Source organism: Zootoca vivipara, chromosome 2 (genome assembly GCF_963506605.1).
Source record: "Zootoca vivipara chromosome 2, rZooViv1.1, whole genome shotgun sequence".
Taxonomy (NCBI): domain Eukaryota; kingdom Metazoa; phylum Chordata; class Lepidosauria; order Squamata; family Lacertidae; genus Zootoca; species Zootoca vivipara.
Window position 1 is genome coordinate 791,161 of NC_083277.1, and position 27,604 is coordinate 818,764.

The following is a 27,604-nucleotide window of genomic DNA, read 5'->3' on the forward strand; positions in this document are numbered from 1 at the left end:
ACTCCAACCAATGGCTTCAAGTTGCAAGAAAGGAGATTCTGACTAAGCATTTGGAAAGCCTTTCGGACAGCAAGAGCTGCTTGGCAGGGGAACACACTCCCAGGAGAGGCTTTTGAGCAGAGGTTGGGGGCCGTCTGTCCTGGATGCTTGAGCTGAGATGCTTGCCTTGCAGGGGGTTGGTCTAGATGACCCTTCAGGCCCTTCCAGTCCTCAGATTCTGTGATGCTATGGCTCTTCAAAGGGGCAGTGGGGAGAAGGGGGAAAGGAAGGGGGCGAGCCCTGGATCTGGAGGTCGCCAGCCCCCCATGGAGAGGAGGGGGGTGGAATAAATCATTGTATTTCAATCTTGCCTTTGAGCCAAAGCTGTCTTCCAGGCAGCTCACATAAAATAAGTGGATAGAAGAGATAGATAAATGATAGATAGATAGATAGATATAATGGCAAGGGATAACGCCATTTAGGGTTGTCATAAGTCACTTTTCCAAGCCCAAAAGGTGCATCCCAACTCCGGTCTACTCTGCAGGGCTGTTGTAACGGGGGACACCCTACGTCACAGCCCTGCCTCCCCCACGTTGGGAAATGGGTGGGGAAATGACGGGATCCCCCTCCCCCCCTCTCCTGGGAAGGGATGAAAAGAGAGGAAGGGGGAGGACTTTTTCGGAAGGGGTGTGTGTGTCTCATTCTGTGCCGCCTCCGGGGATCGAACCTGGGAGATGATCAGGAAAGAAACAGGATATTCAGAGCTTGTTTGGAAGGAGGAGAATTTGTGTCTTCTGGGAGGGAGGCGTCACTCATCCCCCCCCAAGGGTCAGTGAGCTCCGCTTCCTAGAGAAGCAGGAAGGGGGGAGGGGGAGCCAAGGATGGAGGGGGAGGGGCTGCCATTCACATTCCCAGAAGAGGAGGAGGAGGAGGCCGGAAAAAAGGTGCAAAAGATATCTATATATATATATTGTGAGGGGCGGGAGAGAGATAAATATGTGCTTTGGCTCCCCCTGAATCTGCAAACAGGGCAGCTGAGAAGGGAGGGAGGGCTTTTGGGCGGGGGGGGGGAATGAAGATATTTTTAAAAAGGACACTGTTCAATTCTGTGTTCATCTAGAGACCTTCTAAATGTGTGGTGAGCTCTAGTAAACACCACAATTTTGGTTTTGTCATAGTTTATCTTTAGAGAGTTTTGGGAACAATAAGCTGCGAGCCCCTCCAGCATGCTGTGTAGGCCCCTTGGAGTAAGTGCCATGACAGCCATGTCGTCAGCATATAGCAATATATTCAGGTGTTTGCCTTCCAGGGCAGGAGCTGATGACTTGTACTTCGCCATATGCTGAACAATGTCATTTATATAAAAATTAAAGAGGAATGGCGCTAACAAGCAACCCTGTTTAACTCCTTTCCCCAGTGGCATTGGGTCAATATAGTTGCCTGACATCCCAGTTCTGATTTTAACTGTGGTATCTGTATGCAACTCTCTAAGTATTTTGAGAAGTCGTCTATCAATATCTGTTTGATATAGTTTTTGCCATAATTTGTCCCTACAAATTGAGTCAAAAGCAGATGTAAGGTCTACAAAAGCCACAAAAAGTTTGCTCTTATGTACCTTTGTATACTTAGCTATCATTGTCTGTAGTACCAAACAATGACCTGTTGTGCTATGGCCCTTTCTGAACCCTGCCTGTTCCGGATTAAACAAGTTAGAGTGGTCAGCCCAGTCAACCAATTTATTTAGCAGGTAACGAGTATAAAGTTTATACGCGATGTCCAGGAGACTTATGGGGCGGTAGTTTGAAGGGTCTTGGGGGTCTCCCTTCTTATAGATGGGGGCTACGAGACTCAGTTTCCAGTTTGGTGGGATTCTGCATGTATCATTTATTACCGTAAAAAGTTGGGCCAAAATAGCGACCCACCACTGGGCATTTAGTTTAAACACCTCCGGAGGAATCATATCCTCACCGGGAGCTTTGCCATTTTTGAGTGTTTTAATTAGCTGTAAACATTCTAATTCGGTAACAGGATCCCAGCCCATTAATAGATCGTTTTTAAGAGGAGGAAACTGGCTTGGTTTAACAATGTTTGGAGCTGTATATAGCCGGGGAAAATGTTGGTACCATAAGTTAGATGAAATACTGTTGGTTACAATTTTCCCTTTGGGTGAAACTCCCTGAGCAATTATTTCCCAGAATTTTTTGTCGTCCCGCAATTTGATCGCTTTGTCAAGTGCCTCCCATTCTTCCTTTCTGTAGAGGGATTTCTTAAATTTTAGAGTATTTTTATAATGAGAACGCCACCTGTGCAGGTTTTCCATGGAGGACAGAGTCCCTTCCTGTTTTACCTTATTTTGTAATTTCCTAAGCAAGGATCTTAGATTCCGGCAGTCTCTGTCGAACCAGGCCCTCGAATTGTTTTGTTGTTTGGGAGAATTGGAGTTCGTAAGTAGTGGGAAGAGCGACTCTGAGACCCGCTGGAATGTTGAAAAGGGGTCAGAATTAGATAAGATACACTGGTCTCTCAAGGCCAGTAAGTGTGATGAATGCAGGTGTTGTTTGATTTTAGATTCAGGGTCGCTGTTCCATTTACGCCTACGGAGGGCCAGAATTGGAGGTGGGTCTGCACAGTGATGGTGTAGCGGATCCTCCAAACCAAGGGGAGTTAGTGAGATTGCTATAGGAAGATGGTCACTCTCAATTCCATTGAAAGTCCTGAAGCCCTGTGACCTCTCCAAAAGTTTTGGGGAGACCAGGATATGATCAGTAACGCTCGCACCTCTAGGCCCGAGAAAAGAAAAGAAACCCCCTGACCTGTCCATATAGGTACCATGCAAATTATACAAATTATGTTTGAAGGCAGTCTCCATTAATGTAACGCCTGCCTTATTCAAGACCTTATCGTCAGAGGACCAGGGAATAAACCAGTCTGCCTCTGGCAGGAACTGAGATTTAGAGCAGTACATATTGATGTCATTTCCTATCCTGGCGTTGAAATCACCTGCCAGCAGGATATCCATGCCAGGGAGTTCTAGTTCAGCCTTCTCCAAACATAGCTCTAAATCTTCCCAGGTTTGTGACGACTGGGGAGGGGTGCCCATGGGAGGGATATATATATTAAAGCAAAGGAAATCTCCTCCTTCACTGCTAGAAATCAGTAGGATTTGTAAGTTGTTACTCTTCACCCACTGCTGTTGCCGGACCTTGCACTTTAGCTTGGTAGAGACAAAAGTGACTAAACCACCACTAGGTCGGCCTCGGATATTTGGTTTTATCGCAGGGGTAGCAAAGGCTTCATATCCCTGTAAAGGAGGGACATGGAGATCTAGACACCATGTCTCCTGTAGACATATATTCTGAAATTTTGTAAGGAAATCCAGAAGGTCGACATCACTCTGCTTAGATAACCATCCCGCCACATTCCAAGATAGAATGTGAAAATAGGGTGATGGTGGAAATAGTGGCAGTCAATCTCTTTTCCGATGGTTTGAGGCTCCTGAATTAGGCTCATCCTCTTTCTGCCCTGCTTGGTGGTTCCAGGTTTGAGGTCGCTGGTCCCTAGGTAGGTGTAATAACTTTAACTGAGGGGCCAATAAGTTTATGTGGCCCAGAGGATCTTCGATGACACTATTACAAATATCAAGATGTTCAGCTGGTTTTTCCAGGGCAAGGGCTTTGCTGGCCCGTGTAGGTTGCAAAGGTAACAGGTCAACAGCTGTATCTTGCGTCGATACTGCTAGCGGGTCAGGATTTGACAAATGCTGTGAATCTTGATTGCGTATTGGGCTTAGAACGATGGAAGCCTCCAATTCCGGCATCGAGGCATATGAGGACGAGAGCATTTCAGACTGGTCTTGCTTGGGTAGTCCAATATCAGGCTCGTTGCACGTAGAGACCAGGGTACCAAGCGGGGGGTGTAGAAAATCAATTAAGTCATTTGCAGGCAGGCTTGCCACTCCCTGTGGGGTAATAGATTTGCCCTTGTTTGGGGTCCCCGGCTCCATTCTCCCGTCTATTTGTTCTTTGTGGCACACAGGCCCAGCATCAACACAGGCAGCACCTATCCTGGTGCATAGCGATGTACTGGTCAGATTGGTGAATACCCTTGTAAAATAGATGTACCATTTTCTTGTACGGTTTCTTAGTTTTAGGATCTTTGCAACGAGATGGGCAGCTCTAAAGTTAATAACCATACGTCTCATATAAGGTCCAGAAGGCAACCATGAGATGTCCACGATATCTACGGGTCGTAGTGTCTGCCCCAACAGTTGGGTCAGGGAATTTGCGGCCGAGTGTTTATCCACCCATTTGTCATAGTTCAAGGGGTGATTTCCCACCAGTACTGCAAGTTTGCTGTTTTGGAGTTGCAGACTTGAGTTTTGTACATGGTTGGGCAGGCATCTCATTTGTTTTGGTGCAAGGTTGGCCTGCACACTTGGGCAGGGATGAGCGGAGTTTGCAATATTGTTAAGCTGAGGAAGTGAGGGGGGGCAACTGAACAGGCCAAGGACTTTTTCAAGCTTCTTTTCGATCCCATCCAGCCTTTTATATAAGTTGGTGATGGTATGTGTTATCAACTCAGTCTGGCAGATTAGCAGTTCCAGTGCCTCTTGGTCCTCGTTTAACTGGGCTGGTGACTGGGATAATTCAGGTGAAGTTTTTTGCAGGGACTCGAGAGTCTGTTCCTTCTGTTCCTTCATACACAGGCTCGAGGCTGGTTGTGGACCATCCACAATGTCGGTAGGCTCCTCATGAGCTGTACTGGGAGCAAGGACCTCATAACTGTTTGCGGTAGGGAAGTTTCTACAGATCTCATTTAGGTCATTGTCAGGCAGGAAATCCCTGATATTTGTCTGTTTTTTGGCAGTGCTCGTAGCTTCATTGGAATGCTGCCTGCAGCGTTTCTTCCCTCTCATACCGGCAAGAAGATAAGGAGAAAATTTCTCGAAACTGCAGGGTCAGGGCAGGTTGTGCTGTTAATGAGCCCTGCTCCCTTTAACAGTCTTTATCTACAGCGTTATCTTGCAGATTTATGGGAGAAGTAGAAATAATCTGAACCATAAAACCATAAAACTTCTAAAATAAACGCCCTAAGGCATCTTAGAGCCCTTAAAACCCCTCAAAGCAGAAAATAAAAACAAAAGCTTTACCTAGCATAAAACAAGGCTACCGTTCACGTCGCCATCTTGATCACTGAGACGCTTTCTGGTCATAATAGATTGCTTTTATACCATTAATAAATCCTTGTCCCACCTCCATATTTTCCAAATTCTGTATCATAAAACTCCATGAGATATTATCAAAGGCTTTTTCTGCATCTATAAACATTAACACAGCTTTAGTATTGATCTTTACTTCCAACCGTTCTAAAATATCAATGATATTTCTAATATTATCTTTCATGTGTCTTGCAGGCAAAAAACCTGCTTGATCTTGATGAATCTGGTCTTTCAATACTTTCTTGAATCTTGCAGCCAAGATATTTGCAAAAATTTTGTAATCCACATTTAACAAGGAAATGGGGCGATAATTCTTCATTTGCGTTCTGTCCATATCTGGTTTTGGTATCAGGGTTATGTAGGCATCTTTCCAGGTGTCGGGTGCTTTGTCCCCTCTTAAAATATTATTACACACGTCCTTCAGCGGTTCTATCAACCAATCCTTTAACACTTTATAGTATTTTGCTGATTCAAAAGTTTTTTTATTCATCATTTTGATCTTCCATTCAATTTCCTGGTTTAATAACTGTGAGTACTGAACTTGTAGTAATTTAATGCTTTTCTGATACTGTTGATTCTTTGGGTCTGTTCTTAATTTCTTTTCTCTTTCTTTTAATTGTTCCAAGATTTTTTATTTTTTCTCATTTTGTTGTTTTTTTTCCTTATTGCATTTTGTTGTATCAGAAATCCTCGCATGACAGCTTTACTTGCATCCCAAATCACCCTTTTATCCGTTTCTGTTCTCAAGTTTATCTCAAAGTAGTCTTTCAGGGTTTTTTGGGTCTCCTTTATTAATTTTTCATTTCTCATTAGAGCTTCATTCATTCTCCATCGGAAAGCACCCTGTACAGTGGTGCCTCGCTAGACGAAATTAATTCGTTCCACAGGTCTTTTCTTATAACGAAAAAATTTGTCTAGCGAATCCCATAGGAATGTATTGGATTTTGGGGGGATTTTTTTTTTTTGCCCATAGGAACGCATTAATTGAATTTCAATGCATTCCTATGGGAAACCGCGATTCGCTAGACGAATTTTTCGTAAAACGCATTCGTCTAGCGAGTCAACCTCCGCTAGAAAAAACCTTTCGTTAAGCGGAAATTTCGTTAAGCAGGGCATTCGTTAAGCGAGGCACCACTGTATATTTAATTTGATATCAAGTCCCACAGCATTGTGATCAGAACAAGTTCTTGGGTAGATCTCCGATTTAGATATCCTAGGTACCAATTCTCTGGAAATCCAAATATAATCAATCCTTGACCACGATTTTTGGGATTCTGAGTAGAAAGTCCCTTCTTTTTCTAATGGGTTTTTAATTCTCCATGCATCTATTAAATCCAAATTTTCCACCATCTCAAAAAAGGATTTAGGTAATCTTCCATCGTTTGTAAATTTCTGCCTTTGAGATCTGTCCATTAAAGTAGATGATACTGCATTCAGATCCCCCAGAATCAGTGTTTTATAATCCATATAGTCCAATAGGATATCATGAATCTTCTGGAAAAAAAATGCTTTCGCATCATTTGGCGCATAGATTCCCAAAATTAACCATTTTTCGCCTTGTGCTGTTACTTCCACTGCAATATATCTGCCTTCTTCATCTTTAAATAGTAATTTAGATTCCCATTTATCTTTGACATAAATCACGATTCCTCTTTTCTTAACTTTATCTGCTGTGATGTAGGCTTGCCCTAATTTTTTATTGAATAACAATTTTTTTATGTTGTCTTTTGATGTGTGTCTCCTGCAGGCATATAATATCCAAATTCTGCTTTTACAGATCAAGCTGTAACCGACTTCTCTTAATTTTGGCGTTAAGGCCTCGTACGTTCAGAGTTAAAAGTTTTAATGCCATGTTCCTTCTTTACTTTCCTCCGACTGCTCCTAGTAAATCTGATGGTAGTTCTGGGGGTTCTGGTACTTCCAAGTTCAGATCCTTTGCATTTCTCTCCAGAAACTTTCTCTTATCGTCAAGATTTCTGATTCTTGTATTTCTGTCTTTATATGTAAAGAACAGACCCTCCGGAAATTCCCAACAAAATGGAATTTTCTTCTTTTTCAGGGCACTTGCCAGGTCCAAATAACAGTTCCTGAATGAAAGGAACAATTTTGGGATAAATTTGAACAGGATCACCTGTTCTCCTTTTATCTTCAGATTTTCTTTAAAATGCCAACTGAGTATTTCGCCACGTTGGGCTCTTGTCTGAAACTCTATGATGCAGACTCCTGGTGTTTTGGCTCCCTTCTGTCCTCTTGGTCCCAGTCTGTATACTTTTTGTATCGTTTTCTGAAGTTCCTCTTTGTCCAGTTTCCACTGGTTTGTGGAGTCTTCTATCACCTGGTCTTTCAGGCCTAATCCTTCTTTATCTGCCTCCGGGTATCTTCTCAAAATTAATTGGTGTTCGCGTGCTTGCATTTGAAGAAAAGCCACAGAAATCTGCGTAGATTCCTCCTGTCGTTGAAGCAAAATTCTTTGCTGTTCCAGTTCTGTAATTCTGTCCGCAGCTGCTTTAACTTGCTCTTTGCATTCTTTTGCTTCTTTTGTAGCCAACTTTGAATCTTTCTGCACTTTACTAATTGCCTCAGTGTTGGCTTTCACCGATGCATCAATTCCATCCAACCTGTTGATCACTGCTTTGACATCTGCCGAGTTCACATCCAATTAATCTTTGATTTCTGTCAAGGCTGTTAATAATTGCTCAAATTGCGAGCCTTGTAGCCCTTGTTGTGCCCCCTGCGAGCCAGTGTGGTGTAGTGGTTAAGAGCGGTAGACTTGTAATCTGGGGAACTGGGTTCGCATCTCCGCTCCTCCACATGCAGCTGCTGGGTGACCTTGGGCTAGTCACACTTCTCCGAAGTCTCTCAGCCCCACCGACCTCACAGGGTGTCTGTTGTGGGGGAGGAGGGGAAAGGAGATTGTTAGCCGCTTTGAGACTCCTTCGGGCAGTGATAAAGCGGGATATCAAATCCAAACTCCTCTTCTTCTTCTTCCCTGTACTTCTCCAGATTGTAGTACAGGGTTAGATGCTCTCCTAGGTAGGCCCGCAGCCTGACCTTGTCTTGCTTTTTCCAGTTTTTCTTGAGCCTTAGATCTTTCTTTGGGTGATTTTTGACTACCTACATCATCAGAACAGAATTCTTAAGCCACAGACTCTCTTTGTTGCTGGTGCTTGCAGCTGCAGTTTCAAGGTCTTTTAAATCTAAGCAAAGATAGTATAAACCTAGTTCTCAGCAGTTAAGGAGATTTCCAGTCTATTTCAATCTTATAATCCAGCCAAAGTCTTTAAAATTGATTGTTTTAATTCCCCTTTCAACACACAGGCAGAAAACTGCTTTTTTCCTGCTTTTTTCCTGCTCTGACAGGGCTCTGACAGCTGTCAGAATAGATCAAAGGCCTTCCAAACAGAGCGAGGGTTGAAAAGTTCAAAACGGCTAGCAGAGCATTGTGACGTCAGCTTGTCTGGTTGCTGGGGGGGGACTCCCTTTCGGAGCAAATTGCAGCGGAAATATCAAGTCCAATTTTCTAAGATTTCAGGGGTCTCAAGTAGACAGTCCACTCTCCCTTTCCCCTGAATTTGGGGAGGTTTCGAGTTGGGGTTTAAGAGATATTAATTTTTTAAAAACAGCATCCGGTTGTAGCAGCTTGTCTTTACTTTCGATTTCAACGCAGCGCTGGGGGGGGGGGCGACTTCCCAATCCCTTTAAACCCCTCTCCGATTGTCCAAGTTCTTTCAAATTAAAAGTAATATTCCAATTGAAATATCCAAATCAATTTGGGAAGAATTCACCGCTCAATTGGTGCCGTCTCCAAGCTGCACCTGGATGGAGCAGCGTCATTCCAAGAGCCTGTCTGCCACCCGCTCTCTCTCGCTGCCTCCGGGGGCTAGCGGGAAGCGGGGAGACTCTTCCTGGCTCAGCTGGACCCACGTCCCCAACCAGCCCAGGTTGGGGTTTCTTCTGGGGGGGTTGTTTAGCTTCCACCCTCCTATCTCCTCCAGGCAGGGGTCCCAGAACTCAGAGACCCCTTTGGGATGACTTTTCCCAATGGCGGTAAACCGGAAGTCCTCTTCTGCCCCTTTCTTAATCTTAAACACCCACTTCCTTCGTATGGCCTTCTTACCGGGAGGTAGGTCAGTAAGAGTCCAGGTCTTCTTCTGATGCAGTACAACATCTCCTTCTGTGTGACCTTCCTCCAGAGAGAGGCTTCTGCAGTTGGCATCTTCTCCCATGTAGAAGGTTCTTGAGAAGAGAAATTGTGTGGCGGCAGCAGTGGGAGCCCCCATTAGCTAAAGTGGTACCTCAGATTAAGAATGATTTCAGGTTAAGAACGGACCTCCAGAATGAATTATGTTTGTAACCTGAGGTACCACTGTAGCTTCCAAAACTTATCTTGCTTCTAGAAGCACTATCAAATGTTGCTTCCAGTGCACAAAATTGTATTCATTTAACTTGGGACCCTGATGAATAGTGGGCAGGTTCATGGACATAGAGCAGCTCCCTTTCCTATGAGAAACCACTTTTTTTATAAAAAGTAAACTCCACAGTTCAAGCATATTCTAATATAATGCTACTTCATTAACGCTGATTAAGGGTTATGAAAGGCTGATGATGCATTACAATTATTTAACATTATTTCATTTGCCTTTCTTAAAAAATTGGAACACATGGAGGGCAGGAGAGAATGTATGAGATGTTAAAATAAGAGCAGGTGTTGATTGATGTGTGTAATATTCCTTTGTTTTCTTCCTAGAAAACAAATAGGATTTCCTCCCCCCATCACCCTCCAAAGAAGACAATGGAGAAGGCCGCCAGAAATCTGGGGGGGCATTTCAATGCAAATAATGAAGAAGCCGTTAAATAACCATTTAAATGCATGGAGTGCGGAAAGAGCTTCAGTGCGAGTGGAATCCTTAGAAACCATCAACATACTCACACGGTGGAGAAACCATTTAAATGTCTGGAGTGTGGAAAGAGCTTCAATCAGAGTGGACACCTTAGAAACCATCAACGGACTCACACTGGTGAGAAACCATTTAAATGTATTGAGTGTGGAAAGAGTTTCACTATTATTGGAAACCTTAGAAGCCATCAACGGACTCACACAGGAGAGAAACCATTTAAATGTATTGAGTGTGGAAAATGCTTCACAAATAATGGAAATCTTAAAATTCATCAACGGACTCACACGGGGGAGAAACCATTTAAATGTATGGAGTGTGGAAAGAGCTTCACGCATAGTGGAACACTAAGAATTCATCAACGGACTCACACAGGAGAGAAACCATTTAAATGTATTGAGTGTGGAAAGAGTTTCACTATTATTGGAAACCTTAGAAGACATCAATGGGAACACACTGGGGATAAACCATTTAAATGTATTGAGTGTGGAAAATGCTTCACAAATAATGGAAATCTTAGAATTCATCAACGGACTCACACGGGGGAGAAACCATTTAAATGTATAGAGTGTGGAAAGAGCTTCACTATTATTGGAAACCTTAGAAGACATCAACGGACTCACACGGGGGAGAAACCATTTAAATGTATTGAGTGTGGAAAATGCTTCACTTATAGTGGAGCACTAAGGATTCATCAATGGACTCACACGGGCCAGAAACCATTTAAATGCATGGAATGTGGAAAGTGCTTCTGTAGGGGTGGGCAACTGAATTCACATCATCGAACACACACAGGAGAGAAACCATTTAAATGTATGGAGTGTGGAAAGAGCTTCAGTCAGAGTGGACTTCTTACAAAACATCAACAAATTCATACTGGGGAGAAACCATAGAAGTGTTAGGGAAGTGGATAGAGGTTCAGTTGTAGTGGAAGTCTTACAAACCACCTAAAGACTCTGAGGCGTAAGAGCTGTAAGAGTGGAAACTCTACAAGCCATGAATTAACTCAAAGAAGGGAAATGGTTTAAATAGAAGGATTGCGGATTCTGCTTTGGTTATTATGGAATGCTTTTTAAAATGTAGAACCTCTTTCTCTCCTACTTGACACTTTCTCTCACATCAATCACAGGAAATCCATCTTAAAGGCATGCAGCGTATGTGAGCTTCTGTTGTTTGTATGTAACATTGTCTAGACATAGTTACAGGTAGGTAGCCGTGTTGGTCTGAGTCGAAGCAAAATAAAAAAATTCCTTCAATAGCACCTTAAGGACCTTTGCAACTGGACATGATCCGAGGGCAGTGATGGCGAACCTTTTAGAGACCGAGTCCCCAAACTTCAACGCAAAACCCACTTACTTATCACAAAGTGCCAATGTGGCAATTCTGCCTGTATATCCATTTTTTTCCTGTTTGTTTCACGTTTCTTCTTTATGACTAATGTTGTAATAAATAATCCTTCGTATACGTTATTGCATTATATTCTTCATTAAATTATATTTCCACTGATATGGTATGTTATGGTATAACTCAGTGCTTTTTTTCCTTTAAGAATGTTTAGGGTGTACTCTCATTTTGACTCAAGAAAATCACCACTGGGGGAGGGAATAAATACAGTTCTACTTGGGGAAAACAAATACACTCGTACCTCAGTTTTCGAACAGTTTAGTTCTCAAGCTACCTGAACACTTCAAACCCAGAAATGAGTGTTGCAGTTTCGGAACGTTTTTCAGAAGCCAAACATGCTCTGTTTGAAGTATAAGTTCTGTTTTGGGTGCCATACGTCCGTTTTCCTAGTGAGGGAAGGCGGGCTGGGCAGCAAGCAGCAAGCAGTATGTAGCCTCCCCGTCTGAGAGATCCTTCAGAGGTCTTCTCTCTTTGATATTCCACACGGAGTTCCACATGGAGGGAGCCACTACCGAAAAGGCCCTCTGCCTGGTACCCTGTAAATGTGAGGGGACCGCCAGAAGACCCTCGGAAGTGGACCTCAGCTAAATGGTGGGGGGATATTTTTTTTCCCTTGTCTTAGATGGATGTTGAAACCAGGTGTGATTGACAAGGCAGGTCTGGATCACAGATTTCTGCCCAACACCACTCCTCTTCTGTGACATACCTGTGATGTTTTGATGAGGGAACTTTTAAAAACTCAAACACAGTGGTGCCTCGCTAGCCGAAATTAATTCGTTCCACGGGTCAATTCGTGTAACTAATTTTTTGTCTAGCAAGTCCCAGTTTCCCATAGGAATGCATTGAAACTTAATCAATGCGTTCCTATAGGCTCTGGGGGACTGGCAGCGGCATGCAACGGGGCTTCGGAGAAGGTCTCCGAAGCCCCGTCCGATGCCGGCTGTGTGCAAGGCGGCGGGGGGAGAAGCTCTCTTCTCCCAGCCACCGCCTTGCCTGCCTCCCCCAGCACGGAGGTCTCCAAAGTTGCGCTCCGTGCCGGTAGGGCGGGGCGAGAGGCGGCGGTGGGGGAAGACCTCCCGCCACTGCCTCCCGCCTGCCTCCCCCCAGTGGTGCGGGGCGGTGCAGTGGCTCCGGGGGACGGAGCTGAATCGCAGCGGGTGCTGCTTGCCCCCGTCTGTCTTCCCCGAGCCAAGGGGGAGACAGGCAGGGGCAGCCGCCGCACCGCCGCGTTTCGGCTCAGTCCCCCCTGGCAAAGGAAGATTAGCTGTCAGCTTCCCGCGCTGACAGCTGATTTTCCTTTGCCGCTTTCTATGGCCGCGCTTCGTAATACAAAGCGGCGGTCATAGAAAATTTTGTCGTCTTACGAATGCCTCGCGCAACGCAAAACTCTTTCGTCTAGCGAGTTTTTCGTTGTGCGAGGCATTCGTAAAGCGAGGCACCACTGTATTGAATTTTATAACATGAAAAAAGAAAACAAAAACACATACAGACAAACCACATGGGAAATTCCCCATTGCGATACAACAAATATACAAAATACAAACATACAAAAAGATCAACTTACAAAAATGAAAAATAACCTTAAGAAGAAACAGAGAATAATATATTCTTGTGTCTATCCATGATATTGTTGACTTCCTCATGTCTCCCCTAACTACGTTTCATTGTATATCATCTTTAGTAATTTCTAAATCATGGTACAAATCCTGTTTTCACATACTTAACCTATTTTTTACTTTTATATCACATATCAAAATCCATTCAAAACTAAATTAACACTTAAATCTAAGACTTACTATGTTAAAATAAAGAGAAAAAAGAAATATCAACAAATCCGTTTCTACTACCTCTATGTGCTTCCAAATCTTAAACATTCTCAATATTGCAATTATTTTTCAAACAAATTTTAAATTTCTTCCAATCTTCTTCCACCGACTCTTCCCTCTGGTCACGGAGTCTCCCGGTCAATTCAGCCAGTTCCATAAATTCGATCTTCTTCGACTGCCACGCATCCACTGTAGGTAAATCTTCCTTCTTCCAATTCCTATCCGGGAAAATTCTCGCTGCTGTTGTGGCATACAGAAAAAACGTAACGTCTTTCTTAGGTATTTCCTCTCTAACTATCCCAAGTAAAAAAGCTCCTGGTTTCTTAATAAATGTGTTTTTCAACACTTTTTTCATTTCATTATAAATCTTTTACCAGAAGATCTTTACTTGGGGGGCTCGTCCCCCATCCTTCTCCCACTCTTCTGATCCGAAGAAGGAACGGGGGAGGGGAGCCCTTCTCTCCCTTCCTCTCCCTACCCAACCCCCTCCCCCCATCTGCCCTGTTTGTAGATGGAAGGGAGGAGAAGCACACTCTTCTCTCCCTCCCCAAACCTCCCAATTAAGTGGCCCTCCTCCTCCTCCTCCTCCTCCTCCTAGTCCCCCTCCCCCTCCTCTCCAGGCCTCTTCTCTTCCGAAAATGAGGCAGGGTGGAGACCCTTCCCATCTATCCGTGCCTCTCCCTTAGAAAAAAGCACAACTCTAGGAAGCATAGCTCATTGAACCATGGTGTTATGGGAAACCTGGGTGCGAGACTGCTCCGTCACCCAGCTCCTCGGACGGAACCCGCGGTTCACGGCAGAAGTAAAGGAAGGAGTCCCGCCACGATCCGGAGCAAAACGACAAGGTTTATTACTGCGCAGCAGGTTTGAGCCAAGACTGAACAAGCGCTGGGTTATGGAGAAAGCTAGAGAGTTCCAGAAAAACGTCTACTTCTGCTTCATTGACTATGCAAAAGCCTTTGACTGTGTCGACTACAGCAAACTATGGCAAGTTCTTAAAGAAATGGGAGTGCCTGATCACCTCATCTGTCTCCTGAGAAATCTCTATGTGGGACAAGAAGCTACAGTTAGAACTGGATATGGAACAACTGATTGGTTCAAAATTGGGAAAGGAGTACGACAAGGTTGTATATTGTCTCCCTGCTTATTTAACTTCTATGCAGAATTCATCATGCGAAAGGCTGGACTAGATGAATCCCAAGCAGGAATTAAGATTGCCGGAAGAAATATCAACAACCTCAGATATGCAGATGACACAACCTTGATGGCAGAAAGCGAGGAGGAATTAAAGAACCTTTTAATGAGGGTGAAAGAGGAGAGCGCAAAATATGGTCTGAAGCTCAACATAAAAAAACCCAAGATCATGGCCACTGTTCCCATTACCTCCTGGCAAATAGAAGGGGAATAAATGGAGGCAGTGAGAGATTTTACTTTCTTGGGCTCCTTGATCACTGCAGATGGTGACAGCAGTCACAAATTAAAAGACGCCTGCTTCTTGGGAGAAAAGCAATGACAAACCTAGACAGCATCTTAAAAAGCAGAGACATCACCTTGCCAACAAAGGTCCCTATAGTTAAAGCTATGGTTTTCCCAGTAGTGATGTATGGAAGTGAGAGCTGGACCATAAAGAAGGCTGATCGCCGAAGAATTGATGCTTTTGAATTATGGTGCTGGAGGAGACTCTTGAGAGTCCCATGGACTGCAAGAAGATCAAACCTATCCATTCTTAAGGAAATCAGCCCTGAGTGCTCCCTGGAAGGACAGATCGTGAAGCTGAGGCTCCAATACTTTGGCCACCTCATGAGAAGAGAAGACTCCCTGGAAAAGACCCTGATGTTGGGAAAGATTGAGGGCACTAGGAGAAGGGGGCGACAGAGGACGAGATGGCTGGACAGTGTTCTCGAAGCTACGAACATGAGTTTGACCAAACTGCGGGAGGCAGTGCAAGACAGGAGTGCCTGGCGTGCTATGGTCCATGGGGTCACGAAGAGTCGGACACGACTAAACAACAACAATTTGGATCCTCTGTCTTATTGGTTCCCTCCAAAAGGCAGCACTGTGATTGCCTGATATTGTTCCCTCCAAAATGTATCCCTTTCTAGCTAGTTCCCTGTCCCTATAAATAAAAAAATTCCTTCAGTAGCACCTTAAAGACCAACTAAGTTTTTATTTTGGTATGAGCTTTCGTGTGCATGCACACTTCTTCAGATACCTTTCGTGCATGCACACGAAATCTCATACCAAAATAAAAACTTAGTTGGTCTTTAAGGTGCTACTGAAGGAATTTTTTAATTTTACTTCGACCCAGACCAACACGGCTACCTACCTGTAACCTGTCCCTATAAATGTAGCCTTCCTGCCCTCAGAGTCAGTCTTGTTCACTTTAATAAAGAGCTGTTACTAGAGAACTGTCTCCAGCATATTATGTCAAGAGAGCTGAAATCACAAACCCCACGTCACAACAGGGCCTATAGGGGAGTCTGAAGGGGAACCCTGAGGGGCCACTTAAGAGACTGAGCCAAAGTGGGGCCTATAGGGGAGTCTGAAGAGGGACTCTGAGGGCCCATTTCGCAGACACTTGGGGAGGCAAAGCAAGTCAGGGGGGAGGAGATGTCCAGCCAGGACCCTCCTCCCTTGGGAAAAGGGGTGCACTGGAGAGCAGTCCATCCTGTGAGCTGCCTCCCCTGCAGTCTGAGGTGGGGCAGATCCTGCCCAGCCATAGACCCACCACTCGGGAGGATGAGAACCAAGAATTTGGGTGCAACTTGCGCTATTAATGCATCCCTTAGACTTCCTGTTACAGGAATAGCAGCTCCGCTGCGGCACGTCCTTGCATAACAGAATGAATTTCAAGAGGGAGAAATAAATGTCAGATCCTGCACTTAGGCAGGAAGAACCACCTGCCCAAAGAGAGGATGGGGGACACCTGGCTTCCTAGCAGGACATGTGAAAAGGATCTGTGGGCTCTCCTTCCTTGGAGGTTTTTGAGCAGAGGTTGGGGGGCCATCTGTCCTGGATGCTTGAGCTGAGATGCCTGCCTTGCAGGGGGTTGGTCTAGATGACCCTTCAGGCCCTTCCAGTTCTCAGATTCTGTGATGCTATGGCTCTTCAAAGGGGCAGTGGGGAGAAGGGGGAAAATATATACACATATATAATGACAAGGGAGAAGACCATTGAGGGTCATCCAAAGACACCCTACGTCACAGCCCTGCCTCCCCCACGTGGGGAAATGGGTGTGAAACTGACTGGATCCCCCTCCCCCCCTCCTGGGAAGGGATCAAAAGAGATGGTGGACTTTTTGGGAGGTGGGGGGGGGGTCTCTTTCCCTGCCGCCTCCGGGGATCGAACCTGGGAGATTATCAGGAAAGAAACAGGATATTCAGAGCTTGTTTGGAAGGAGGAGAATTTGTGTCTTCTGGGGGGGGGGAGGCGTCACTCATTCTTCCCCAAGGGTCAGTGAGCTCCGCTTCCTAGAGAGGCAGGAAGGATTGGAGGGGGGAGGGGCCGCCATTCACATTCCCGGAAGTGGAGCAGGTCGGCAGAGGAGGAGGAGGAAAAAGAGGTGCGAAATATATCTATATCTATATCTATATATATTGTGGGGGGCGGGAGAGAGATAAAGACGCGCTTTTGCTCCCCCTCAATCTGCAAACAGGGCAGCTGGGAAGGGAGGGCGGGCTTTTGGGTGTGTGGGGGGGAGGCAGGAAAGTAGGGGAGTCCTCCCCTCCCCCTTCTTTCTGTGGGTCAGGCGAGCGGGGGAGGGGCTGATTCAGGCCCTGCTGGGATAAAGGAGCCCCTCCCCCCCAGGGAAAGATAATGGGAAGAGAAGAGCGAGCGGGGGGGGCAGGGAGGACAAAGAGGTAGAGCTGCAGGGGGGGAGGGAGGTTGCGATGAGTGGGGAGAGAAAGGGGGCAGAACCCCCCCCCCCAAGAACAACTCCCTTCCTGGGCGCTCTCTGCACAGGCCCCGATCCGTGCCATCCAGCTTTAAATCGGGGACCCTCCATTCGCAGGGTTTGCATTGCCCCCTCCGCTTGGGAGTCAAGAGATGCTCAGCTGCCCTGCCCCCCCCCGGGCGCTTTTTCAGGAATGGAAATGGGAAGCCCCCCCCTTAAGGGCTGAGACTTGAACCGAGGCCCCAGTTCCGCGTCTCTCTGCCAGTTCCGGATTCCCCCTGGCAGGAATCCCTGGGGCGCCGCGATCCTGGCTCCCCTTTGGGTGGAGAAGTGGAGAGAGGGAGTCCATGGAAGGGTTAAAGGGGGCGAGAGAGGCCTGGATAGAGACCTCCCCGTCTCCCTCATCTCCCCCCTCCTTGCTCACCTGGCGAGGCCCCTCCGGATGGAGAGGGGGGGGCGCTTGGGAGAGATTTGGCAGGAAGGCTGAGCTTGCCAGGGGGGCCTCTGGGCAGATATACCCTGCCAGATGGGCGGGGTATAAATAAATTATTATTATTATTATAAAGGAGAGACTGGGGGGCAGAGGGAGGAGGGCAGAGGAAGTTGGGGGGCAGAGGGAGGGAGGGAGGGAGGGAGGGAGGGAAGCATCCCTGGAGGAGGAATCAAAGGCAGCATTGGCAGGAGGTGGGGAAAGAGAGAGAGAGAGAGAGACTTGGGGGCTGCCTGCCTTGACTTCTCCCTCCTGCCCAGGAATCTCCTTTGAGTAGACCAGGGAGAGATCCCTGAACAGGAGGCCTGATCCACCCACCCTCTCCTCCCTTGAAGCTCAGTCCTTGCCCTGCCATAAGTCCCAGGTCAGCTCCTGCATGGGGCTCTGGGGGCTGTTATAGGGAGTCTAACCATGGGGGGGAAAGAGGAAAGGGAGGAAGCCCACTTTATTCTTTCCGCCCTTTGAGGCTTCTGTCTTGGCAACTACAGTCTCACCCACATGCCTGTGTTTCTCTGGAGAAGCATCTAAAGGATTTCTTCTCCCCATTCCACCAGGTTTCCATTACTGCCACTTTTCATATCTCTTAAATCTGGGATTCAAGGGATTGTGAAGATTGTTATGGAAATGGGTGGGATTCCCCCCCCCCAAACAGCCTGTGTATTTATCATTACAATTGTTATTGTTATTTATTTAATTGAATCCCTCCCCAAACATAAATACATATCCACTTGTTGATTTGTAGTCAGTGGTACATCCGGCCCAATCTGCATCAATATCCCCAAACTTTTCAGGATTACTAACATCTGGCAACCTCCATTTACAATTCATTGTGCCTTTCAAATACCGTACCCCCCTTTTCACACCCGCACAGTCCTGTTCGGGGGGGGGGGCATTTACCTTCCTACTAAGAATTCCCACAGCATTAACTAAGTCAGGTTTGCAAGTGGTACCAATATACAAATGTCGACCAATTGCTGGCCTGGATTCTATGTTGTCAGGTAATGGTTTCAAATCCTGCTGATTCCTTAATAAGTCAGTAGCCATGGGCGTTGCAACTGGGTGTGCATCTTGCACTTGCAAATTCTGGATCAGGTCATGAATCCTTTGCTGCTGATTTAGAAGAAATGACCCATCTTCTTCTCTTTCAACTTGGATTCCGAGGTAGTACGGGATCTTTCCCAGTTCCTTGACCTCAACCTCTTTGCTTAGGTGTTTCACAACCTGTGCATATAGTGTCTGTCATTTGCTGTGGCAAGAATCAAGTCATCAGCAAAAGCTAAAACTTATGAAAAATAAATGCTCCCTTACTTGACTTGCTGTACAGGCCCTTGTCGGCATGGCCTTGCTTGTACCCAAGCTGCATCAACATTTTGTGCAGTTTCTGATTCCAGGCTCTAGCATAAAGTCCAGAAAGTCCCTTTTGCAGTTTGCTCACTAAATACTACTACTAATAATTTATTATTTATACCCCACCCGGCATTCCACAGGGTGGGTGCCACTACCGAGAAGGCCCTCTGCCTGCTTCCCTGTAAGTTGGCTTCTCATAGAAAGGGAACCGCCGGAAGGCCCTCGGCGCTGGACCTCAGTGTCTGGGTAGAATGATGGGGGTGGAAACGCTCCTTCAGGTATACTGGTCCGAGGCCGTTTAGGGCTTTAAAGGTCAGCACCAACACTTTGAATTGTGCTCGGAAACGTACTGGGAGCCTGTTATAAGAATTTTGAGGTCATATATATATATATATATATATAATACTTGTGCATAAAACATGTACATGAATGTACAGAAACATGTCTGAAGCAGCACAGGAATGCAGGCCTGACTGACACCATTTTGACTCTCAGACCTGGCATTCCTCTGCAAGGAAGAAGGGGGGGGGAACCTTCTCATTGTCTCAGGAATTAAAGTGATAATCCCTGGCATCCTGATACCTGGGTGCCAGACAAAAGGGTGTGATTAACTTGGCTGGGAAACAGGGAAATGTAAATATCTCTCTCTTTTGTTGATTAGGTTTTGGGGGCAGGGGGCAGGGCCCAGGATGCTCAGATTACTGCCACCAGACCTCCCCTTTCATGATGTACCTATGATGAATCTAGGGAGAGGGGTCTTGGGCTACACCCCTTCTGTGACATATGGATGATGCTTCTGGGGGGTGGGCTGAAACCAATTTCAAATTTCTTTTTAAGGGCAGGACACCTTTGTTTGGGGTTCCTTCCTTGTTCTCCTGCGTGAGAGGAAGGACCCTGTTGCAACAGCGAAAATAAAGGCTTTGCTTCTCAAACTTCTCTGGTTGGCCTCTGTTATATTCTCCAACCGATGGAGAACCCAATAAGGGAATGAGGGCAGATTTTTGCCTATATCAGAGCCAATGTAGGTCTTTCAAGACCAGTGTTATGTGGTCTCATCGGCCGCTCCCAGTCACCAGTCTAGCTGCCGCATTCTGGGTTAGTTGTAGTTTCCGGGTCACCTTCAAAGGTAGCCCCACAGGACTTCCGGTCCAGCGCCAGTGCTGATCGGCGGGGTTTCGTCTCGTCTCCGAGGCGACCCGTCTCTGCTAGGAGTGGGGAGGGCAGCGAGAGTGACGCTGTGCCCCTTAGAACCCCGGGAAGAGCGTCCCAGGGGTGAATTTGTTCAGCGGAGCCCCAATCCGGACTCCCCAACTCTCTGGCAAGCTCTAATAAGAGCCCCTGAGCAAGGAGGGTAGAAGTCACGGGGGCCATTTTGAACAACAGCGTTACCCTAGCGGAGAGAAGCTCCGAGCCGGAGGCGGAGAGCGCTGGATTCTTCCGAAAGAACGATTTGTAAATAAGACTGTAAGTAAGCCTCAAAAGATTGGATTAGAAATAATTTGGACTTGGGAGAGAGGGGGGGGAAACGGAAGCCACCCCCCCTGGCAATTTTAGAAACAGTAAATAAATACCCGAAGCCGCGAACAGAAGATTTTGATTTAAAAGGTTTCCTCAAAGACGTTAAAAAAGTTCTCCCCTGGATGCAGGGTAAAAGGGGAGAAGGACAGTGGTTATAAATGCCCTGCAGAAAGATAAACAGCTGCCTTGGACACAGAATTGACCTGCGCCTCCATGGGCAGCTGTGAGTCCAAAACGACTCCCAGGCTGGGCACCTGGTCCTTCAGGGGCACAGTTACCCCATTCAGGACCAGGGAGTCCTCCACACCTGCTCGCCTCCTGTCCCCCACAAACAGTACTTCTGTCTTGTCAGGATTCAATCTCAATCTGTTAGCCGCCATCCATCCTCCAACCACCTCCAGGCACTCACACAGGACCTTCACCGCCTTCACTGGTTCTAATTTGAAAGAGAGGTAGAGCTGGGTATCATCCGCATACTGATGAACACCCAGCCCAAACCCCCTGATGATCTCTCCCAGCGCCTGCATGCAGATGTTAAAAAGCATGGGGGAGAGGACAGAACCCTGAGGGACCCCACAAGTGAGAGCCCCGGGGTCTGAACACTCATCCCCCACCACCACTTTCTGAACACGGCCCAGGAGGAAGGAGCGGAACCACTGTATGACAGTCCCCCCAGCTCCCAACCCCTCTAGACGGTCCAGAAGGATGTTATGGTCGATGGTGTCAACATCTCCTTCTGTGTGGCCTTCCTCCAGAGAGAGGCTTCTGCAGTTGGTATCTCCTCCCATGTAGAAGGTTCTTGAGAAGAGAATTTGTGTGGCAGCGGCAGTGGGAGCCCCCATTAGCTAAAGTGGTACCTCAGATTAAGAATGATTTCAGGTTAAGAACGGACCTCCAGAACGAATCAAGTTCGTAACCTGAGGTACCACTGTAGCTTCCAAGGCTTCTCTTGCTTCTAGAAGCACTATCAAATGTTGCTTCCAGTACACAAAATTGTATTCATTTAACTTGTTGTTGTTTAGTCGTTTAGTCGTGTCCGACTCTTCGTGACCCCATGGACCATAGCACGCCAGGCACTCCTGTCTCGCACTGCCTCCCGCAGTTTGGTCAAACTCATGTTCGTAGCTTCGAGAACACTGTCCAACCATCTTGTCCTCTGTCGTCCCCTTCTCCTAGTGCCCTCAATCTTTCCCAACATCAGGGTCTTTTCCAAGGATTCTTCTCTTCTCATGAGGTGGCCAAAGTATTGGAGCCTCAGCTTCACGATCTGTCCTTCCAGGGAGCACTCAGGGCTGATTTCCTTAAGAATGGATAGGTTTGATCTTCTTGCAGTCCATGGGACTCTCAAGAGTCTCCTCCAGCACCATAATTCAAAAGCATCAATTCTTCGGCGATCAGCCTTCTTTATGGTCCAACTCTCACTTCCATACATCACTACTGGGAAAACCATAGCTTTAACTATACGGACCTTTGTCGGCAAGGTGATGTCTCTGCTTTTTAAGATGCTGTCTAGGTTTGTCATTGCTTTTCTCCCAAGAAGCAGGCGTCTTTTAATTTCGTGACTGCTGTCACCATCTGCAGTGATCAAGGAGCCCAAGAAAGTAAAATCTCTCACTGCCTCCATTTCTTCCCCTTCTATTTGCCAGGAGGTGATGGGACCAGTGGCCATGATCTTGGTTTTTTTGATGTTGAGCTTCAGACCATATTTTGCGCTCTCCTCTTTCACCCTCATTAAAAGGTTCTTTAATTCCTCCTCGCTTTCTGCCATCAAGGTTGTGTCATCTGCATATCTGAGGTTGTTGATATTTCTTCCAGCAATCTTAATTCCGGCTTGGGATTCATCTAGTCCAGCCTTTCGCATGATGAATTCTGCATATAAGTTAAATAAGCAGGGAGACAATATACAACCTTGTCGTACTCCTTTCCCAATTTTGAACCAATCAGTTGTTCCATATCCAGATCTAACTGTAGCTTCTTGTCCCACATAGAGATTTCTCAGGAGACAGATGAGGTGATCAGGCACTCCCATTTCTTTAAGAACTTGCCATAGTTTGCTGTGGTCGACACAGTCAAAGGCTTTTGCATAGTCAATGAAGCAGAAGTAGACGTTTTTCTGGAACTCTCTAGCTTTCTCCATAATCCAGCGCATGTTTGCTATTTGGTCTCTGGTTCCTCTGCCCCTTCGAAATCCAGCTTGCACTTCTGGGAGTTCTCGGTCCACATACTGCCTAAGCCTGCCTTGTAGAATTTTAAGCATAACCTTGCTAGCGTGTGAAATGAGCGCAATTGTGCGGTAGTTGGAGCATTCTTTGGCACTGCCCTTCTTTGGAATCGGGATGTAGACTGATCTTCTCCAATCCTCTGGCCATTGCTGAGTTTTCCAAACTTGCTGGCATATTGGGTGTAGCACCTTAACAGCATCATCTTTTAAAATTTTAAACAGTTCAGCTGGAATATCATCACTTCCACTGGCCTTGTTATTAGCAATGCTTTCTAAGGCCCATTTGACTTCACTCTCCAAGATGTCTGGCTCAAGGCCAGCAACCACACTACCTGAGGTGTACGAGACCTCCATATCTTTCTGGTATAATTCCTCTGTGTATTCTTGCCACCTCTTCTTGATGTCTTCTGCTTCTGTTAGGTCCTTACCACTTTTGTCCTTGATTATGGTAATCTTTGTACGAAATGTTCCTTTCATATCTCCAATTTTCTTGAACAGATCTCTGGTTTTCCCCATTCTATTGTTTTCCTCTATTTCTTTGCATTGCTCATTTAAGAAGACCCTCTTGTCTCTCCTTGCTGTTTTTTGGAAATCTGCATTCAGTTTCCTGTATCTTTCCCTATCTCCCTTGCATTTTGCTTGCCTCCTCTCCTCCGCTATTTGTAAGGCCTCGTTGGACAGCCATTTTGCTTTCTTGCATTTCCTTTTCCTTTGGATGGTTTTCATTGCTGCCTCCTGTATAATGTTACGAGCCTCCATCCATAGTTCTTCAGGCACTCTGTCCACCAAATCTAAATCCTTAAACCTGTTCCTCACTTCCACTGTGTATTCATAAGGGATTTGATTCAGATTGTATCTTACTGGCCCAGTGGTTTTTCCTACTTTCTTCAGTTTAAGCTGGAATTTTGCTATAAGAAGCTGATGATCTGAGTTACAGTCAGCTCCAGGTCTTGTTTTTGCTGACTGTATAGAGCTTCTCCATCTTTGGCTGCAGAGAATATAATCAATCTGATTTCGATGCTGTCCATTTGGTGATATCCATGTGTAGAGTCGTCTCTTGTGTTGTTGGAATAGAGTGTTTGTGATGACCAGCTTGTTCTCTTGACAGAACTCTATTAGCCTTTGCCCTGCTTCATTTTGAACTCCAAGGCCAAACTTGCCAGTTGTTCCTTTTATCTCTTGATTCCCTACTTTAGCATTCCAGTCCCCTGTAATGAGAAGAACATCCTTCTTTGGTGTCATTTCTAGAAGGTGTTGTAGGTCTTCATAGAATTGGTCAATTTCATTTTCTTCAGCACCGGTAGTTGGTGCATAAACTTGGATTACTGTGATGTTAAAAGGTCTGCCTTGGATTCGTATCGAGATCATTCTGTCATTTTTGAGATTGCATCCCATTACAGCTTTTGCCACTCTTTTGTTGACTATGAGGGCCACTCCATTTCTGCTACAGGATTCTTGCCCACAGTAGTAGATATGATAGTCATCCGAACTGAATTCGCCCATTCCCTTCCATTTTAGTTCACTGATGCCCAGGATGTCGATATTTATTCTTGTCATCTCATTTTTGACCACATCCAGCTTACCTCCACTCATGGTTCTTACATTCCAGGTTCCTGTGCAATATTTTTCTTTACAGCATCGGACTTTCCTTTCGCTTCCAGGCATATCCGCAACTGAGCGTCCTTTCGGCTTTGGCCCAGCCGCTTCATCAGCTCTGAATCTACTTGTACTTGTCCTCCGCTCTTCCTCAGTAGCATGTTGGACGCCTTCCGACCTGAGGGGCTCATCTTCCAGCGTCATAACTTTTATATGCCTGTTGTCTTTGTCCATGGAGTTTTCTTGGCAGGGATACTGGAGTGGCTTGCCAGTTCCTTCTCCAGGTGGATCACGTTTAGTCAAAACTCTCCACTATGACCTGTCCATCTTGGGTGGCCCTGCATGGCATAGCTCATAGCTTCTCTGAGTTATTCAAGCCCCTTCGCCACGACAAGGCATTGATCCATGAAGGGGTCATTTAACTTAGGACCCTGATGAATAGTGGGCAGGTTCATGGACATAGAGCAGCTCCCTTTCCTATGAGAAACCACTTTTTTATAAAGAGTAGATTCCACAGTTCAAGCGTATTCTGAGATAATGCTGCTTCCTTAACGCTGATTAAGGGTTATGAAAGGCTGGTGATGCATTACAATTATTTAACATTATTTCATTTGCCTTTCTTAAAAAATTGGAACATATGGAGGGCATGAGATGTTAAAATAAGAGCAGGTGTTGATTGATGTGTGTAATATTCCTTTGTTTTCTTCCTAGAAAACAAATAGGATTTCCTCCCCCCTTCACCCTCCAACGAAGACAATGGAGGAGGCCGCCAGAAATCTGGGGAGGCATTTCAATGCAAATAACGAAGAAGCCATTAAAAAACCATTTAAATGCATGGAGTGCGGAAAGAGCTTCAGTGCGAGTGGACACCTTAGAAACCATCAACGGACTCACACGGGGGAGAAACCATTTAAATGTATTGAGTGTGGAAAGAGCTTCAGTCAGAGTGGAGAACTAAGAAGGCATCAACGGACTCACACAGGGGAGAAACCATTTAATTGTACTGAGTGTGGAAAGAGCTTCAGTAGGAGTGGACACCTTAGAATTCATCAACGAACTCACACGGGGGAGAAACCATTTAAATGTATTGAGTGTGGAAAGAGCTTCAGTCAGAGTGGAGAACTAAGAAGGCATCAACGGACTCACACAGGGGAGAAACCATTTAATTGTACCGAGTGTGGAAAGAGCTTCAGTAGGAGTGGACACCTTAGAATTCATCAACGAACTCACACGGGGGAGAAACCATTTAAATGTATTGAGTGTGGAAAGAGCTTCAGTCAGAGTGGAGATCTTAGAATTCATCAACAAACTCACACGGGAGAGAAACCATTTAAATGCATGGAGTGTGGAAAGAGCTTCAGTCAGAGTGGAGAACTAAGAAGGCATCAACGGACTCACACAGGGGAGAAACCATTTAATTGTACCGAGTGTGGAAATAGCTTCAGTAGGAGTGGACACCTTAGAGTTCATCAACGAACTCACACGGGGGAGAAACCATTTAAATGCATGGAGTGTGGAAAGAGCTTCAGTCAGAGTGGATACCTTAAAATTCATCAACGGAGTCACACGGGGGAGAAACCTTTTGAATGCATGGAGTGTGGAAGGAGCTTCGCTATTATTGGAAACCTTAGAAGACATCAGCGGGAACACACTGGGGATAAACCATTTAAATGCATGGAGTGTGGAAAGATCTTCACTACTAGTGGGAACCTTAGAACCCATCAAAGGACTCACACAGGGGAGAAACCATTTAAATGTATGGAGTGTGGAAAGAGCTTCAGTCAGAGTGAAAACCTTAGAATTCATCAACGGACTCACACAGGGGACAAACCATTTGAATGCATGGAGTGTGGAAAGAGCTTCAGTCAGAGTGGAGAACTAAGAAGGCATCAACGGACTCACACAGGGGAGAAACCATTTAATTGTACCGAGTGTGGAAAGAGCTTCAGTAGGAGTGGACACCTTAGAATTCATCAACGAACTCACACGGGGGAGAAACCATTTAAATGTATTGAGTGTGGAAAGAGCTTCAGTCGGAGTGGAGATCTTAGAATTCATCAACAAACTCACACGGGAGAGAAACCATTTAAATGCATGGAGTGTGGAAAGAGTTTCGGTCAGAGTGGAGAACTAAGAAGGCATCAACGGACTCACACAGGGGAGAAACCATTTAATTGTACCGAGTGTGGAAAGAGCTTCAGTAGGAGTGGACACCTTAGAGTTCATCAACGAACTCACACGGGGGAGAAACCATTTAAATGCATGGAGTGTGGAAAGAGCTTCAGTCAGAGTGGATACCTTAAAATTCATCAACGGAGTCACACGGGGGAGAAACCTTTTGAATGCATGGAGTGTGGAAGGAGCTTCGCTATTATTGGAAACCTTAGAAGACATCAGCGGGAACACACTGGGGATAAACCATTTAAATGCATGGAGTGTGGAAAGAGCTTCACTACTAGTGGGAACCTTAGAACCCATCAAAGGACTCACACAGGGGAGAAACCATTTAAATGTATGGAGTGTGGAAAGAGCTTCAGTCAGAGTGAAAACCTTAGAATTCATCAACGGACTCACACAGGGGACAAACCATTTAAATGTATGGAGTGTGGAACGAGCTTCAGTCGGAGTGGAACACTAAGAATTCATCAACGGACTCACACGGGGGAGAAACCATTTAAATGCATGGAATGCGGAAAGTGCTTCTGTAGAGGTGGGCAACTGAATTCACATCATCGAACACACACAGGAGAGATGCCATTTGAATGTATGGAGTGTGGAAGGAGCTTCACTTATAGTGGAACACTAAGAATTCATCAGCGGACTCACACAGGGGGAAAACCATTCAAATGTATGGAGTGTGGAAAGAGCTTCAGTCAGAGTGGAAGTCTTACAAAACATCAACCAATTCATACTGGGGAGAAACCATGTAAGTCCTAGGGTGGATAGAGGTTCAGTTGTGGTGGAAGTCTTACAAACCACCTAAAGACTCTGAGGCGTAAGAGGTGTAAGAGTGGAAACTCTACAAGCCATGAATTAACTCAAAGAAGGGAAATGGTTTAAATAGAAGGATTGTGGATTCTGCTTTGGTTATTATGGAACGCTTTTTAAAGTGTTCGGAGTTTTAAAGTCTTTCTCTCCGAATTGACACTTTTCTTCACATCAGTAACAGGAAATGCATCTTAAAGGCTTGTAGTGTATGTGAGCTTCTGTTGTTT

General features: G+C 45.7%; 1 protein-coding gene across 3 annotated transcripts; it reads left to right on the forward strand.

Moving 5' to 3' along the window:
* The first annotated feature begins 1,051 nt into the window (after nt 1–1,051).
* On the forward strand, nt 1,052–27,341 carry LOC118078044 (oocyte zinc finger protein XlCOF6-like). Of its 3 annotated transcripts, XM_060271129.1 has the most exons (3): nt 1,052–10,845; nt 12,081–12,087; nt 25,253–27,341. In XM_060271129.1, exons 1-3 carry the CDS (start codon nt 10,068–10,070, stop codon nt 27,324–27,326), a joined length of 2,859 nt encoding a protein of 952 aa, XP_060127112.1. In that variant the 5' UTR covers nt 1,052–10,067; the 3' UTR covers nt 27,327–27,341. The 3 variants fall into 3 exon arrangements, with proteins under 3 accessions (XP_060127112.1, XP_060127111.1, XP_060127110.1); XM_060271128.1 differs by lacking the exon at nt 12,081–12,087 and having other exon boundaries at nt 1,052–10,605; nt 25,258–27,341; XM_060271127.1 differs by lacking the exons at nt 1,052–10,845; nt 12,081–12,087 and adding an exon at nt 16,833–16,884 and having other exon boundaries at nt 25,101–27,341.
* The last annotated feature ends 263 nt before the right edge of the window (nt 27,342–27,604 follow it).